Source organism: Meleagris gallopavo, chromosome 2, assembly GCF_000146605.3.
Source record: "Meleagris gallopavo isolate NT-WF06-2002-E0010 breed Aviagen turkey brand Nicholas breeding stock chromosome 2, Turkey_5.1, whole genome shotgun sequence".
NCBI lineage: Eukaryota > Metazoa > Chordata > Aves > Galliformes > Phasianidae > Meleagris > Meleagris gallopavo.
Genome location: NC_015012.2, coordinates 31,397,726 through 31,416,429, shown reverse-complemented (window position 1 = coordinate 31,416,429; position 18,704 = coordinate 31,397,726). Strand labels below are relative to the sequence as shown.

The 18,704-nt window shown below is 34.5% G+C and overlaps 1 protein-coding gene across 1 annotated transcript in view; it reads left to right on the top strand.

The window, feature by feature from the left end:
• Positions 1–18,458, top strand: part of BIRC6 (baculoviral IAP repeat containing 6) — a gene marked incomplete at its 5' end in the record, with an annotated part of 55,835 nt that extends 37,377 nt beyond the window's left edge. Inside the window, 15 exons of the mRNA XM_019613499.1 lie at positions 166–512; positions 1,510–1,729; positions 2,651–2,784; positions 5,310–5,447; positions 6,191–6,318; positions 6,925–7,056; positions 8,930–9,145; positions 11,975–12,158; positions 12,561–12,716; positions 13,058–13,191; positions 14,186–14,339; positions 15,077–15,193; positions 15,941–16,092; positions 17,286–17,412; positions 18,178–18,458. Coding sequence (XP_019469044.1) covers positions 166–512; positions 1,510–1,729; positions 2,651–2,784; positions 5,310–5,447; positions 6,191–6,318; positions 6,925–7,056; positions 8,930–9,145; positions 11,975–12,158; positions 12,561–12,716; positions 13,058–13,191; positions 14,186–14,339; positions 15,077–15,193; positions 15,941–16,092; positions 17,286–17,412; positions 18,178–18,338 — 2,500 coding nt within the window. The remainder of the gene's footprint in view (positions 1–165; positions 513–1,509; positions 1,730–2,650; positions 2,785–5,309; positions 5,448–6,190; positions 6,319–6,924; positions 7,057–8,929; positions 9,146–11,974; positions 12,159–12,560; positions 12,717–13,057; positions 13,192–14,185; positions 14,340–15,076; positions 15,194–15,940; positions 16,093–17,285; positions 17,413–18,177) is intronic.
• Positions 18,459–18,704: the final 246 nt, after the last annotated feature.

Genomic DNA, 18,704 nt, shown 5'->3' with positions numbered 1-18,704 from the left:
CAAGTATGTCTATACTATTAACAGAGTGTACTATATCTATTTTTTTAATATCTGTTGTAACAATGCATTCAGAATGGGCTGGAAGTCACCTTTTGGCAAGGTGATTGTCAGATGTATTGCTCCTTATTAACGTCTATTGAATTGTGCTGGAATGTTTCCTTCTAGGTACAATTTGGCCTGTCATCGGCTAGAAATCCTTCTGCAGAGCATTGACCTACCACCACTCAATAGTGCTAACAACGCCCAGTATTTCTTACGAAAGCCAGACAAGGCAGTAGAAGAAGATAGCAGAGTATTTTCTGCTTACCAGGACTGCATTCAACTACAGCTTCAACTCAATTTGGCTCACCATGCTGTTCAGAGGCTCAAAGTAGCTTTAGGTGCAAGCAGGAAAACACTGAAGGAACAATCGGATCCAAAAGAGTTGATTCAGATGTCATCAACAGAACAGTTGCGCACTATCATTAGATATTTGCTGGATACTTTGCTTAGTTTGCTTCATTCTTCCAATGGTTAGTACTTGGTTTTGTCATGTTTGTGGAAACAGTTCGCAACTTTTTCTTTTTCTTGATCTGTATATTCAAGGAACCATAGAATCGTAGAATGGCCCGGGTTGAGGAGGACCACAATGATCATCTACTTTCAGCCCCCCTGCTTGAAAGTATATTCTGATAGTTTTACTATGGGTTTAATATTGAGAAATATACAGCATACAACTTGACCAATTGCACCAAGCTGACCTAACCATTTCCTGCTTCCAAAAAGGATGTAAGGGGATATATCAAGGTCCTTCCCCCTTTTCCCTAATCCTGGTTGCATTTTCCTTCATTCAGATACCCCTCTGAGCCTCCTGGGGGCTAGTTCAATTAGTTTAAGTAACTAATTAAGAAGTTAAGAAGACTTCCCAGGCTGAAAACTGATGTTGTTTTTATCAGCTTAATAAAGGATCGTGGAGCTGGATTAAACAGTTAGAAGTGGAGTGAGAAAGCAAAGATTATTTCGGGGGAGGGGAGGAGGGGGGGGGAGAGAATAAAAACTTAAAAGCAGTATCTTATACATAGTAACTGATTTTTAGTACCTAGTGAGGATTTTTATTTCCTAAGCTTAACACTGAAAGAGTTATTGGAGAATCAAAACAAAAACAAATGAAAATCCCAAACACACCCAACAACAATAAAAAGCCACTAGTAAGTGTGGAACTTTGTTTTCTAAATAGACAGGCCTATCTGTCTTGCAGTTCTCTGTGCTGGTTTGTTCTTAATCATAATGAGAGTTAGATTTTGCTTCATGATTTGATGTTTTCCAAATGGCCTGGTCGCTAGGGTTTTCCTGCAAATTACTATTTCCCTAGATACTCCCCTCTCTTTCTGTTTCCCACATCAATTAGTCTCCTCATCATTATTTTAGAAACTTCTTAGGAACTTTTTCTTCCCGTCATCAAACCGTCCTGGTTGTAATAGTATCATATGCTGCCCTTAAACACAGTTGCTTATTCTCTTTTCTTAAAAGGACATTCTGTTCCTGTGGTTCTACAAAGTACTTTTCACGCTCAAGCTTGTGAAGAATTGTTTAAACACCTGTGTATCAGTGGGACTCCAAAAATCCGACTGCATACTGGTCTTCTGCTTGTTCAGCTGTGTGGAGGAGAAAGGTGGTGGGGTCAGTTTCTCTCAAATGTACTGCAGGAATTATACAATTCAGAGCAACTTCTCATATTCCCACAAGACAGGTAAGGTCTAAGTCTGTATTAATAAATGATCTGTGGATCACATCTAAGTAATTCTACAGTTCATAACTAAACATATCCCTTGACAGAGATGTGACCAAATAATGCATATCTGTCTGTTCCACTGGTACAAAAAATAGTTCTAAAAGCACAGCAAATGATGAATGTCGGTCTGTAGAGTTTTTTTTGCATATGTTTCGTACTTATACCACAATAAGCTGCTGTTTTTCCTTACTTAAAAGTGATTAGGAAGATATTTCTGACAGTGTTCTTCACATATCTGGATTGATTTCCAGTGTTATAAATTGCCTTCTGCCTTATCAGGCTTTAATACACCTTCATCACAGGGCTGCTCTTCTAATGCATTTGGCTTTATGAATGAGACTGAAAAGCAGTTTGCATTTAACGCAGCAGTCTTCTCTGAAATAAGAGCAATCAAGTGTAGAGCTGAGTAACAGATGTTAAATGTGTTGGTTCTCATGTTATTTTAATTTAACTTATTTGCTGTTCTATGGCTTTCTGCCTTCTTTAGTCATTTGGATTATCATACGTGTTATAAATGGATTAATACAAGGGTATAATAATACATAGATTTGATTATCTATTCCTACCACTCAGTATATCATATGGGATAAGAAACAGATAAAGTCTTCTTTCAGAAGATGTTTGGAGTGGGATGCTGTGCTTGTAACTGCTGACCTCTTGAGGGTGAAAGAGAAAATGTGTAAACTAAAATACTGCATTATCCTTTTTGACAGCAGACCTTGAAATCTAGTCCACTTTCTGGGCCAGTGTTGGTTTCTCTAGCAATCTGCTGGTATCTCAGTTGAAAGCCTAGGGGACTAGAGATCTAGAAGGGGTGTTTCATAATATTACAGAATTTGAAAAGGAAATAAAGTCTTAAATATTTAATTTTATTTTTAGGGTCTTCATGTTACTTTCTTGCATTGGACAAAGATCGCTTAGCAACAGTGGTGTTTTAGAAAGTTTACTTAATCTCCTGGATAACCTTTTGTCACCACTGCAACCTCATTTACCTGTGCACAGAAGAACTGAAGGTAGCCCTCTAATTTGGGAAACTATATTTTCATATTCAATATATGCTAGAAAATTGAAAGATTAGCTCATAGTTTTTGGTGTATTAAAAGAAGTTGCTTTTGTCTGTTATATTTCTGAAACACAAATGTCTTTTAAAATGTGCTAAAAATTCTTGTTCTTTAGGTGCTAAAAGGTGTTTTTCCCCAGTAAACATGAACAAAATCTATTTTCAGCTAAGAAGCCCTTTAAAATTTTAGCTAAAAGTGGAAGGAATACCCAAGGTATACATAGCTCTAATTACTCCAGTGAATTACTTTGGATTTTAGCCTTTTGGAAAGAGGTGTGTGGTTTTGCTCATAAGATCCTTTTTAAGTTTCAAGCATTAGAAGTGGCCACAACATGGCCATGAAGACAACTTCGCTAGATGTGTTCTTTTAGTTTCTGGAAGCTACATGTCGGGTTTTTGTTTTGTTCTGTAACCACAAGGATTTTATATTTTCTTGACCCTAAAAATTACTGAAATTTTATTCTCTAAATTTGATTTTTGAGTATTTTCTTTACTACTCTAAGCCTGAAGAAAATGCTTGATTTTAAAGAAGCCAAAGTCTAGGCTACTTCATAGATTATGTACATGTAGCAGAGCATTGCAGATGATTTGCTACTTAACATTCTTAACCTTGTAAAGTTAGTAAATAATAGCTGAGACTCTTTTTCCTTGTCTCCTGTCATAAACAAGCTCAAGCTGGTGTCAGGCTGTCCTATTTATTGCTGCTTCTTGGTCTGCCATGTACTTTCTCTATCTTGGCCATATCCTTCTGTAGTCTCTAACTAGTCTGAGGGAAACCCAACCTTACATCTCCTCTACCTCTGTTTGCACTCTCCCCACAGCTGCCAATTCCTTTCATAGCTCTTGCCTTACTAGTTGTCCTCACGGAGGACTTTAGGAAGCAGAAGTAACTGATACTTCAGAGCTTTATTTGCTGGTCTTCCAGCTTACTTCCTCCTGGACAGTACAGGTAAGTACTAGGGCACTATTATGTGTGATGGAAGCCTCAGGTATGGCAGAAGAAATTGCTATTTGAGAACTATCACGCATAACTAAGAGTGAAAGGGGTAGAAACTTAGTAGGGAAGAGTCAGAAAACAACAGAAAATGAAAGCAAGATGTGAGCATTGTGGATTTGTGAAATTTCAGGCAGAGGAGGAAAATGAATAAACGAAAGATGCTTGGAAGGAGAGAGAAAAGCTGAAAATTCTGATTTTTTTAGAGACAGAAGATAAAGAAATATGTTTGTACAAACAAATATGAAAAATTATATACTTCACTCTCCAGCAGGTTCCTTTCTTTTTATTTTGCAAATCAAAACAATCACCAATGCTACTCATTTCTATCCTTGCAGTTTAGTCTACAGTTACTGCAGAGGTGATGGAGAGGACTCCTGTTCCTCTGCCTACTTGAATTGGGTTGCTTTCAGCCAGCATGGAAGAGGAGACTAGGATGAATAGTCAGGGCCTCCACCTGATTGCTTTGGCTACCAGCAACGAGATGTGATTTTGGGCGTGGTGTTTTTAAGACTTACTGTTCTTGTTTGAGATGAAATGAACAATGATTTCAGTTTGACTACAGCTTAATTCAGGATCAGTGCTTGAAAAGTGTAGCGTGGCTAAATACAGCTCAACACTGTGCACAGATATGAAAATGTGGATGTAACCTCTAGTATTGCTAAGTTTGTGCTATTTATATTATATAAAAGAGTGCAATTTGCATAATGACAGTGATTCAGTGGTCATTAATTGCAAGGTTTCTGATTTTTATTGTGTACTTAGGAGTTCATTTTAGAACTGTTCATTTAGATTTATTTACTTATACAGAGATTTTCTTTCATGGTTTGTAAGATATATTTTATTTCTGCCTGTATTGCATTTAGAGTGAGACTGAAATAGGTGATATCAAGCCATCAGTGCCACCAGCATGGTTCATCTAGTCTGAATTCAGTCTTGGCTTTTCCGATCATAGTTTGAACGGCTATGTGAAAATATATTTTAAAGGAGTGAAAATGAAGCTGTGTGAGTGCACAGTTATAATGGCCTTGTAATAGCCCTTGGTGATGGAGGAATTTCACACTTTGGAATTGGACATCTGACTTATGTGCTTTAATGCAAGCAGCTGTCACTCTGAGTTTGGTATTTAGGAAACTTCAGTCTAAAATTTTAGACTTTTTTTTTTTTAAATCCCGCTTAATTTCTACCGAAACCATGGAGATGAAGCTTTTCACTTCTGACTTTATCAGCTTAAGAGAAATAGGACGTTTGCTTTTTTGCCTGACTTCTACACCAAATATTTGATTTCTTCTTATGTTTATAAGTGCTTAGATTATTGCCTCAATTATTGCTTCACTGGGAGGGAAAAAAAGAAAAAAAAGAAAAAAAGACATCCTTGTAAACTAGTGAAATGTGTGCCATATAGTTCCTATTATGATTTTTTAATTATTATTATTTTGTTATAGTTTCCAAGCTATTAAGGCACTCAAATCTTTCTTTTTAAGGAGTGTTAGATATTCCCATGATCAGTTGGGTTGTAATGCTGGTATCCAGACTACTGGATTATGTAGCTACTGTTGAAGATGAAGCAGCCACAGCCAAGAAACCTCTGAATGGAAAAGAGAGGGAACGTTTTTTGACAGGTGTGCAATACTAATTTAATTACATAACAAAGCTTGTTTCTGCGGGTATTTGTTTTTGGAGCTGTTCATATACTTAAAATACATCTTTGATTCATTTGGAAAATGAGATTTTTAAATGAATTGTTGATCATTTTATTTGTACTGTTGTCTGCTGCTGCTTTGCTTTCCTTTTTTTTTTTTTTGTATGTAACCTTGTAACCTTGATTTTATTTTGTAAAATGTCTGTATATTATTCTGTAATTTCTAGACTGGTCAATTGAGAGTCTACCATATTGAGACAAAATGTTAGCATTGTGAAAAAATACAGTAGTATGGCTTCATGCCTGTTTTGTTATTTGTTGTAGTATATGTATTCGGTACATTTAAATTCATTTTTTAGCACTACGTTATTTTTAAGTGGAATAGCTGTTTTCTTTGAACAGTTTTTCTGAAAATGAAAGATGGGAAGCTTTTTCTTTTTTTTTCTTTTTTTCTTTTTTTCTTTTTTTTTACCATGGCTCTTCAGTTATTTCTATTTAATTAGAACAATCATTCTTACCTCCTTATGTTTTAAAAATAATAAGAACGAGCACTTGAAAATTGTGCAGAAATATTACCATCAGCCTTTCACAAAGAGAATTGTATTTTGCTCATTTTTTAATATTTCAAGTTGCTGTCACTTGACGTATAGATGTTTTTCTTTGGAGTTAAATGAAGCTTAATATGACTAATATCTACTTGTTTTTTTTCTCTGTTTCCATTAGGAAACCAATGGAGTTTTATAAATAATAGCCTTCATACCCAGAGTTTGAACAGATCTACTAAAGGCAACAGTAGCCTAGATAGACTGTATTCCCGAAAGATCAGAAAACAGCTTGTTCATCATAAACAGGTGACTTCTGACACGGTAGTGGCTATTTTCACAGAAGATACTGTATAATATATTTCATTTCTTGAGCAAACAGCTTTGGCCTTGGGATTCATTCAGCTTTGCTTTCGTGTAGTCTAATTCTGTAGCTGCAGGCTGCCTGTTTTCTTTGATGTTTGTCTCAAAGTATGGGGCATGGCATATGTTGGAAGAACAAATGTTGGAATGTACTGTTGAGCTCTTCTGCCCACATAGGGTAATAAGTAAAATTTACTTTCTATGTAAATCTGAGTACATCAGGGAGCAAGCTCCTAAGCTGTTAAATAACAGTACATAGTTCTTCAGATATGAAATTTTCATTTCTAAATACAACCATGTGATTTTTATTACTCTGAGCATGGATGTCTTGAGTTTAAAAAATACTGTTTTTTTGTTGTTGTTTTCTTAAACTTTGTCTGTGTGGAGACTGATGGTCCCTGAAGGTGTCTAAGTTAAAGCTGTTAATACAACTGTATTTAAAAAGCTCAGGTTACAGGTTGAACTGAAGCTTGATACCATATGAAAATATGGATCCTTTTAACATCTTATTGCTTAAATTTTCATTTTTTTCCTATTAACATTTTCTTTTAGCAACTTAACTTATTAAAAGCAAAGCAGAAGGCTTTGGTGGAACAGATGGAAAAAGAGAAAATACAAAGCAACAAAGGATCATCATACAAACTTTTAGTAGAACAGGCAAAACTAAAGCAGGCTACTTCCAAGGTATGATGCTCTGAAATTGTAATTGACTTCTTGTTCTATGCATGAAAAGAGATGTTCCTGCAAAATAGTGTTTGTCCAATGTTAAACAAACTTTAATGTTTTTCATCGTGCCTGCTATCAAGGATTCTTTGATGCTGAGTACAGCAGCCATCTGAAAATTTATTATACTGGGAAAATTGGTTTACCCTTCCACATTTTGACTGGTAATCCCGTAGCTTTGGGAATGCTAGTCATATCATTGAACGGTGGGTAACGCAGACCGATAGAAATTTGAAATAATATTTTATATGCCTGCTTGTTACATATAGTACTCTTCTGAATGCGGTCCTGGTTGAGTAAGAAGAAAATAATCATGCATCTGAGCAGCTCCCCAGAATAAGAAATATAACTTCCTAAAAGTATAGTGTAAATTATGGCATATTGCACTAAGCCCTAGATACTGAAGGTGAATGTGATTGTAAAGGAATTAACTTGATTATGAGATAAGATGCTAAAACTTAGAGATCTCTCAAGTTGGCATTGTGGACTTTTCTTGAAAGTACACATGAAAAAAACAAAGCCTGCGTTACTAGCTACCAAAATTAAGCATCTCTTTATATTATTCCTGTTTAGTTCCAGTTGTACTGATGTAAATTATTAATGTGCATGTATGACTGAGAGTAGGATTGTGAAACAAGATTAATGGAATATTGGAATTTAGAGGCATTCTGAAGAAAAATCTTAAAACAATTTCCAGTAACTACAAAAAAAGCAACCTATTAATTTAAACACTAGCCTAAAAAATAAAGCCGTATGTTTTCACCAACTCTGCTTGTCATGAGCTGTTCTTTCCTGCACTATCCTCTGCTTTATTCCAACACGTTATGTTGGGAGGACTGTTACAACAGGTCTGCTCCAGCAGTGGCCCCCTTGAGACATCTTTTAATGATTCGCTGGCTGAAATATGCTGTGTAGCTATTTAAGTTTCACTTTATAGCAGCCATGTTGCATCCAAAAACGCATGTTGAACTAAAAAATTTATATTGAAATATCTTAACATCTTGTTATAGTATTATTGTACATTGGATAGCTGCATTTCATGTGGTTTTTACTACTTCACTTACTAATCACTTCCAGTTATGACAAGCTGTGTGTAACCTAAAATATTTATTGCATTTTGGAGAAAACTGAAACCTTTTGTTTTAGTAATTAGTTCTTTGGTCTGTTTCAGTATCTAGAAAATTTGAGATTTTAAGAGGCTTTTGCTTTACCTAATTTTAGACTCCTTTTGTAGTTGATACAATCATCTGAACTGCTAAATGAGTGCCTTTGGTGAATGGTAGGATTGTTAAAAGCACATTTCCTCCACTGAATTGGTAGCACCTATATAAAAAAGTTTGTCGTTTAAAGCCCTGATCGAGTATTGGATTAATTTAGTTAATAGTGTTTAATGGATGCTTCATAATCTGTAAGTATTAAGAATGTTGGATGTCGTTGAGGATTCTTCTAATGTGATGAACTGAAAGTAAGCAGTTTTATTTTAAGGGTAAATTTCAATATTTCTGTCTCCAATTCACTTCATGCTAACAATAGTTTTATATGCAGGTGTTGGAAACAAGAAAGAAGCTTATGAAATACATACCCTTGATATGTTTTATGGCAAATATTAAGACTTAAATGGCACTTGTGCGGAACTGAATAACTTGTCTCAGGTGACTGAGTAATAATCAATACGCTGCCAAAATAAATTTCTGCCAATAAAGCCTTAATTCCATTCCAGATTCCCATATATTCCTAGACTCCACTGTTATTGCTGCCTAAGATTTTTGCTTGGAAGAGATCCAGAGCTTAGTCTTAAAATACATAACTGTTGTTTCAAATTTGATTTCTATAGCACTTCAAGGATTTAATACGTTTGCGTCGAACTGCAGAATGGCCTCGTTCTACTTTGGATACAGAAGTATCAACTACAAAGGAAACTCCAGAAATTGAGCCACTTCCCTTTACACTGGCACATGAACGTTGTATTTCTGTAGTACAGAAGCTGGCACTCTTCCTTTTGTCTATGGACTTTACTTGTCATGCAGATTTACTTCTGTTTGTTTGTAAGGTAAATAGCATATGAAATTCTATAGTTGCAATGGATACCATGTTAGATTAATTTTCTGTTATTTCTTTCTGATTGATTAATGTTGAAATTTTACTGTAACATTAAAATTTCTGGTAATTTGTAGTGAGGTAGGTTTTTTTGATCTGCCACCTTTTGTGAAACTGACAATATGATGGCTTCAAAATCACCTAGAAAGAGTAACTTCAAAAAATCTTGCTGTGTAAGTACACGTGCGGAGTTCTAACATTTAATGTAGTAAAAATACCTATTTTTTTATTAACTGAAATCTAATGTTCATGGAAATTAAAGCTATTACATATCTTCATGGTATTAAAAATGAATAAGCAGGAAGAAATTGACTATTTTGCTATCACTTTATTAAATAGTTAAAGGTCTTTTCCATTAGCCTGAATACACGATTCTGAGTCACTATAGCAGTTTGCTTCATTGATAGCTGTTGGAGTTTTTTCTATATAGTTTGCAGACTGTTCTTTTTAACCATTTTGCATAAAGGTGTCTGAAAGAATGTGCTTACAACTTATGAGTTCAGCTGTAGAAATGTGTAATTTCTGAAGGATCCATTAAAATATTTCTTGTAATGACTATTAAGCATATTAATTTTAGTTTTACTGTGAAGGGGATCTTTAAGAGAGATTTATTATGCATTACGTATATTTTCTAATTGTTTCTTGATAATTCCCAAGTATTTTTTGGACCTGTATAATCTGAGATTTGAGTTGACATGAGTTGTCACATCTTGCTAGTTGAAAGTGCTTGGGTTTTTTTTGTTTGTTTGTTTTTTTGTTTTTTTTTTGTTGTTTGTTTGTTTGTTTTTGGTTTTTTTAACTTCCCAGAAAACAAATGCAATTTATCAGAACTGTGAAACTAGCAAAAATTCTTTTTTCACTTACTGGATTATTAATAGTAGCTATGATGGAGTATCTCTCCAGACCAGAGGTCTTTCTATGTTCGTTTATAGATTTCATCTTGTTGGCACAGAAAATTACCTTCAAGGATTCGGAGAATTGAAACTTATTCTGAAAGCTAGATTTCTTGTGCATGCTTCTTGAAAGAAGTAGCCATCCTTCTATCGGGACAGGAGGCGGGAACAGTGTTGATTCATATTGCTCTTCTTACAGTTGCATCACTGTTGTCTGTATTTCTAGTAAGATTTTGGATTTGGGGTTTCAGAAAGCTGATTTGAGTTTGGCAAATGTATTTTTGAAATGTAAACCAGAAAATTAAAGGAAAAAAGTCAAGATCCACATGCTAGTAATAGCGCATATGTAGGATTTTAGATGTTGCATAATCTGAAAAACTGAGATCAAATGGGAATGAAAAGTAAGACTGACTTTTGGAGGGTAAATTTGCTGCTGAAAAGGCTAAAGAAACCTCAAAAAAAAAAAAATATCTAATATCGGCATAATCATTGCTCTGGTTGCTTTGTTTTGTGAGTGGAATTGAAGTTTCCCTTTTCCTAGAGTAGGAACTGTGTTTGACATTCTAGTAACCGTTCACTCCTTAGCACTCCAAGTACTAGTCTTTGGAATTCTCTAGTTCTGCAGCTGTGAATGTAAAGCGTTGCTTCCAGAAAAGGAACTACACTGAATGGAGTAGATACTGCACTCAGCTCTGTCATCATTGTTGAGTATTGTTTCATGGAATCATACAGTAATTTGGGTTGGAAGAGAGCTTAACGTTCCAATCCCTCCTGTCGCGTGCAAGGATACCACCGACTAGATCGTGTTGCCCAGGACCCCATCCACCTTGGTCTTGAACAGTTCCAGGGATGGGGCATCTTCCTGTTCTGGTGCCTCACCATCTCATAGTGAAGAATTTCTATCTTCAATCTGATCTAAATGTACCGTATTTTAGTTTAAAACCATTTCCCATAGTATTTCTGATAACTCTATTCAGTTTACAAACTGCTGTATCTTTGACCATCACCTTTACCAAGAACTTGTAACTTTTTTTCTTGGAACTTGTGTCTGTAATTAGATAAATGCTACTTAAAAGTGAAAACTTCTCTTAATCTGTAGTTATTTCAGACCACTGGGTAATTTTGCCTTGTTGATTACAACATTCTGAATTTAATACCAGCACAGTATTAAATTTGGACTCTATGACAAGGCAGTTGCTGCTTGATTTACATTTGGTGCATACTTCTTTTTTGGATATATTCCATCCAATAAATTTGGACTTTTTGTCTTTTTGAATAAATTACTGTGGACTCTCCAAAGGTGTGTATAGGATTTTGCTTTCTAAAGACTATTTTATTGTGCTATATAGTTGTGCTCTTCAAAACTGTTGTCATGAAGATATGAATATTTATAGTTGATCCATAACCTTAATATGGATAATCTTAAACATGATTGAAGAATGGAAGTAGTACTCCCATTCGGTTTTTCATTTTCCAAAATTACTCAGCCTTTGAGGGCTGAGCAAGGCATTTTTAAGGTATTTGGAGATACTTTTGTAGCTTTACATTGCTATAAAAACATTTCTGATCACAATTTCCTAAGACTTTTTTTTTTTTTATGTTCTTGAACTAAACTGAGGGAGAATGAGGACCACAGTGTTTTCCTCTGAACCAGAAATGATAGGCACTTTCACTGATAGAGAGTGAAAATCTCTAGTAATGAAGTGGACAGGTAAATTTCATGGTTGAATTGTGTTTCCACATCATTTTTACAAAAGCTGATGCTTGAGTAGTCAGTATTTAGGTATAAGAATAGTAAAAAATTTAGTCTTAATTTTGATAACTTAATTCTTTTGAGAGGGAGGAGTGGGGGAGATTCATTGCAATTATATTTTTCTATCTTTTTTTAGGTTCTTGCTAGAATTGCAAATGCTACAAGACCAACAATTCATTTATGTGAGATTGTAAATGAAACTCAGTTGGAAAGATTGCTGCTCCTTCTTGTTGGAACTGACTTTAATAGAGGAGACATCTCTTGGGGAGGAGCATGGGCTCAGTATTCTCTGACTTGTATGCTGCAAGATATTCTAGCAGGTTTGTTTTAAGTTCATAGTCTTCAGGCTGTAGCTTATGCTAAAAACTTGTTTTCTTGAGGCTTTTTGAATTGTTGTCATTTTAGAATCTGCCGACTGTTGGAAAAAAAAAACAACTCATATACTTCACAAGCAAATTGAGATTAGATTGCAATAAGTGCATTAAAATATTTCATATTAGTTAATTATATCCTGAGTAAGGATTCCTTCTGCACTGAAAAGTGAAGTGTATATGTATGATCCCAATTTTTGAAAAAAATTCGGAACTCTTCCCTTTAGAAAAAGTGAGCATTTTAAGAATTTAGAGTTAGGTGGAAAAAAACCATATGGCTTAGAAACTGAGAGTTAAATTGTAACTGGAATGAAGTTTGAAATGAAGTTGTCTGCTTGATGCCACGTATAGGAGAACTGCTGGCACCTATAGCAGCTGAAGCTATGGAAGAAGGTGCTTTGGGAGAAGATGCTGGTGCTTCAGCTGGGGATTCTGATGACTCTCTTCAGCCATCCACAGTTCAATTAGTGGAAACAATAGATGAGCCTTTGACACACGACATCACAGGTAAATCACTCTCTGATCTTAATTGTATATTGCCTGCTGAGAAGTAATAAACAACCTTTGCTGTGATTAATCTGTCAAAATGTCTGTAAAGATTTTTTTAATGATAGAATAATTAGTTTCTGAAAATAAAGGAAAAATGTGTGTAATTCTTGATCTTTGTATGATGTCTAATTAATAAAAAATGATTATTTTTCTCATTATTTCAACAAAGCACATTTTATGTATGTTTCCACTAAGAGCTGTGTGTATTAAAAGCCTTGGCATTACCTGTGAAGTGTATGATATATCCTTGTTTCATAAACTGTACTTGGTAATATTAAAGCAGTTGTAAACATTCGAAGGTGCTCCACCCCTGTCATCTTTGGAAAAAGATAAAGACATTGACCTTGAATTGCTGCAAGACCTGATGGAGGTTGATATTGATCCTTTGGATATTGATTTGGAAAAAGATCCTCTTGCAGCAAAAGTTTTCAAGGTATGATGCATCTGAGATTCCCTGTACTTTTCAGTGTTGACTTAAGCTTTGGGCCTCATTTGAATTAAACTGAATCATTTTTTGCACCACTTATTCAGACAGCACTGTGTTTTCCTATTTTTTTTCTGTATTTTTCTCACATTCTTCACCTGATTACCTATCATGTAGAGATTTTTTTTCTCCAGATTTCCCTTAACCAAAATCTTCTACTCATTGCTTAGTTTTTTTGTCTCCCTCCTTCATCTTGTAATTGTAGACGGCATTATCCTCCAGTCCACTTCATCCACAGATGTCTTCCTGATCTCTATATATCTTATATATATATAAGATATCACAGATATCTTCCGGTTGTCAAAAAAAAAAAAACTAGCAAGAAAGACTCTTCCTCATTCCTTCAGATTTGTTCTGCTTTTTCTGTTTATGTAGGATTGCTAATTGATAGATCTTCCATTAAAGGTATCGTCTTACACAATTTCACTTCTTGCAGTCTTTTATTACTGTTTTCTCTTTTTCTTGTCATCCATGTGCTTTCTTAGTGCCTTTAATTATGACTTTTGAGTAGAGATTATTAAACTTTTTCTTTTGCAGAACCCAGTTCAAATAGCCTGAGCCTCACCAAGATCACAAGGGTTCTGTAATAGTCTGTCATATTAATAATATTGTATCTTGATTAATAACTTCTCAAAATACCAGTATTATAACTCCACTACCAAGTTTGCAATGTAATGTGAGTGTATAAGTAAAATCTGATGATAAAATTTTAAACTGGTTTCTTTGGTCTTAGAGACAATTAAATTGCTGGATTTTTGCAATCACTAAAGAAACAGTAGTTTGTATAGCAACACAAAATTGTGACAGAATTTTTTAAAGCTATCGTCTGGTTTTAATTTCTTGTAATTTTCATGTTTGTTGTTAGTCATTACAAATTTTATCTTTTTCTTGGACATTTGAAAGAGTTGCTGTTATTTTTTTCCTTTTTCATTTGCTTCTTAAGCCTATAAGCAGCACGTGGTATGATTACTGGGGTGCTGATTATGGTACCTACAATTACAATCCTTACATTGGAGGCGTTGGAATTCCAGTTGCAAAACCACCAGTAGCTACAGAGAAAAATGGATCACAGACTGTGAGTGTGTCAGTTTCTCAAGGTAAGCAATGAACTCTTGAGGTTATCTGTTTGGTGATACTGTATGCTACTTTTCAGTATATCAAGTTAGTGTTAGAAATATCTGCCTGTTTTAAATGGAAATAAATTTTCTACATACCAAACTTTTTCTGTGACTACTGAGAAAATGTTTTGTGAAGTTTTTATCTAATATAGCACAAAGTCGTATTTTCTGAAATTTTCAGACATCTTTATGGTCAGTTTTAAGTTATTCCTATTTTCTAGACAGAAATGTTGGAAGCCCTTTCTTAACTGGATAATATTTTGCATAGTTGTTCCTATTCCAGAGAGGAATGAGGTGGCATACTTGCTCATTTTGGAGTACTACTTCTAAGCAGGAGTGATTTTATAAGTCTCTTCCCTGCCATAATTCTTTTGGTTCCTGTTTGAGCAATTACTTTTACTACGGGCTTAAACATGCAGATTTTGTTGTATGTGATATTAAGCTGACTGTAAAAAGAAGTATGTGCATTTCATGAGAAATTTCTCTTTCTATTAATTATATATTTTGCATCCATGAGGATTTTGTGTTCAGTTCGGAGTGTAAGTTTCTTCATTTTCCTGGCATCATATAGGAATATTCACTTTTACATCAGATATACTGAGATTTGTTTCAAGTTTAGTGTGGACTGTATATCTGAATTGCTTGCACAGATTATTATAGTAGCTGACTATAGTTGTCTTTGATATAATTCTATTTGATTCTGTTGCCTTGTGTAGCATTAGATGCACGTCTAGAAGTTGGACTTGAACAGCAGGCTGAATTGATGCTGAAAATGATGTCCACTCTGGAGGCTGATTCCATTCTACAAGCACTGACAAACACATCTCCTACATGTAATTATGTATTGTCATATTATTCTCTTCATATAATGACCACTTGAACATTATACTAATTTTTTCTGCAGTGCCTAGCAGCTTAGAAGAAGTTGAATTTTCCTTTAGTGACATTGTTAGGCTGTGCTTCTGAGATTTCCTTTTTTCAGATTTTAAAATTGTGTATATATATGGATTTATAACATATTTTTAAGTTGCTCAAATAGGTAGGATTCCATTTACAGTACATAATAATACAATGGAAGAATTAGTTTTGTTTTCTCATCTATAAGCATCTAAATATTTCTTCCTATTTTTGTGAGGCTTTATTATTACATTCGCTGTGAAATGTAAGCTGTTTGAAAGCTGCTTTGTAGTTGTTTCACCTATTCAGTGATAAAAGTAAAAATACTTAATAGTATTTTGAATTTGACTGTACAATAAGCTTATGTTGTCAAAACACCCATGTTGCTGATCTGGTTTTATCAGGATATTCCTAAAATGCATCTTTAACAAGGGTGTGGATTTGGCTCACTTTCCAAATAGTTTTTGTGAAGATGATTTGTTACCTTCCAGTACGCCTTTCACAGTAGCATAGTTAATAGTCCAACAAAGATGAGCACCACAGTGAAGTGATCTTGTAAATTATAACATAAGGATGTTTCCCTTAAATGTAAAATAAGAAGAAAAAAGTATGTAATTGCTTTTACCAATTTTTCCAAAATAATCCACTGAGTTGGGGATAATTCTTTGTTTTGTTTCATATAGTAACCCAGTCTCCTACTGGAACAGATGATTCATTGCTAAGGGGATTGCATGCTAACCAAAACGCCCAGCTGATTGTACAGTTGTCATCTATACCTATGCTGAGCGCATGCTTCAACAAACTCTTTTCGATGCTACAAGTCCACCATGTTCAGGTATAGAATTGGGAACATTGAAATGTTTTGATAATATTTCTCTCTAAGTCTGAAAGTTTTCTTCCTGTATTTGTATTGTTTAAGAGGCAGCTAACCTGTTAGGTTATATACTTCGTGCACAAAAGTTGTCATGGACACCAGTACCAATAATGTAATAGATTAGCTGCTGAAAGCTTTTAGCAAATAGAGAATTTCTTGTTAGAGTAGGAAAGTAGATAGGTATCTATTTTTTGTATTTAAAACAAGTTTGTTACCCAGTTACTATTGTTATAATAAATGTGCTTTTGCCATCTGTGGAGGTTTTCAAGGCCCAGCTGGACAACCCTCTGAGCATCCAAATCTGTGTCTTAGTTGACTCTTCACATAGAAGAGGGTTGGAACAATCCTGTGATCCAAAATGTTAAAATGAGATGTATGCTTGCTGAAAAATCATTAGTTTAAAAATGCTTTTCTTAATACATAACACACAATACATTCCTTTTTTATTTAAGAGCTTAGGTATCTGCCTATCTTTTTATTTTAATTGGATAGCTGACCATTCAAATATTCTATTCAAAATAGAGTTTGTTAGGTAAAGCACCTTGATGCTTCCTCAGAATGTCAACTATTTAGTTTCAGGGAGTCATTCAGAATAAGCGTTTGTGTCTCCCTAATAGTAAAGGAGATTTTCCATTAGTTAAAATTCCATTAGTTAAAATTCCATTAGTTAAAATTCCATTAGTTAAAATTCCATTACTTAGGCTTCTGTGAATTCTTTCTGAATTTTTTCAGTTGTCTGTTAAATATCTCTTGGCTAAATTTTGAAATTCCGAAAGTTTACATGCAAACCAGTGTTTCAGTATAAAGATGATGATATTCTGATTTCTGAGCAATATGTACAGCTACTTTTCCAACAGTTTGAAGAAACATCTTAAGAGAAACTTAACTGTATTTTGAGGGAGTCCATTACGGAAAAAAAAACCAAAAAAACATAAAAAAACATTTGCTAGTTATGATAAACTTTATTTGAATATTTTATTTATCAACATCCTAAAATGCCAGTAAAGGAAGGAGGGGAGAGTAAGTGTGTGTGTACATTATCAGTGAAACAGGGACAATTGAAGATGTAGATATGACTTAAAATGAAAACTCCTTATGCTTTGCTGCTCTGGAAAGGCACAGGAATTTGATGAAGTTTTGTTTTCTTTTTGCAGCTTGAATCCCTTTTACAGTTATGGCTCACATTAAGCCTGAATTCTAGCTCCTCTGGAAGTAAAGACAGTGGCGCTGATATTTTCCTTTATAATGCTAATCGAATACCTGTAATTTCCTTGAATCAAGGTAAAATATATTAAGTAGGAAATATTAACTTTCAGGTGTGAAAGGTTTTCTTATGTACTCAATATTTATTTGTTCTTACTAAGATCAATGACGGAATGAATGATTTCTGTGTTGCTAGAGAGCTCTTGGTCTCACTATCTACTTGACATGAAAAACATGTAGCTAATAGTAATTAATAATGAATTGTTCCTTGAATTTCTGTAATCTTGACCTAAATTATATTATAAAATGTGTGGTTCTTAATACATCGTTACTGCCAAAAGGGCTCTTTAAAATATACTTCTTCAGTCCAAAATGAACTGTGATCTTTATGCACTTCTTTGATAAATTTCTTTTCCTGGTACACCATTCTGTGATTTGTTTATTATTACTGTCCAAGGCATAGAGGATAGGCATGGGGAAGCCCTACTACTTTTTGGCATTAGTCTGCTGATCTAGGAGAAAGATGTGTCTAATTATTTCTTTTTGTAAAGTTATGAAGTATAATGAACTTGTTTCATGGAGACTGTTTTAAATAAAATGTTTCTTTGCATCTTTTTTTTTTTTCTGAGTAGACATGGGTTGAAACTATAGGAAGTTCTGTGGGCCAATTCCTGTGGCGCGTTTGTGATGGCATCTTTTCCTAGTTGCCTAGAACAGTAGATGTCAAAGCAAAGAAAACACAACAAACAATAAACAAATAATATAGCAACTTACATTCAAAATGAGAAACTTCTTGTAACATTCTGAAGATTAATACTTGGGAAAATGTGTTTTTCTTGACAGCTTCAGTAACTAGTTTCCTGTCAGTTCTGGCATGGTATCCTAACACCTTACTCCGAACATGGTGCCTTGTGCTTCATAGCCTAACTCTCATGACAAATATGCAGCTTAATGGTAAGTTGTGGAGTGTTTTGTCACCATTTTTTACAGTGTACAAGTGTTGATTTAGATCTTAAATGTTACCAAAATATTCCCTTTATCGTAGAAGTACTTTTATTTTCCAACGAAGAGGCTATGGAGAGTGAGCTCTGTTGAGTGCTTGTACCTTGAAATCAGTGTTAATTTAAAAAAAAAAAAAACAACTTAGCAGCATCTTCTGAAAAGCAAATCTGAGGAGTAGCTAAAGATCCTTGAGTGGTAGCTTTGTATTATGGGAAGAGGTAGCAGAGAGTGAGGATTAAGGCAGTATAAGAGGAATTCATGTTTTTTCTGATGCAGTTGGAATATTTTCATAAATATGCAGACTCCAGTCACTGCTTATGTTAAGCTCTCTGAAGATAAGCCCCTAGAAGCTAAATTTATTCCAAAAA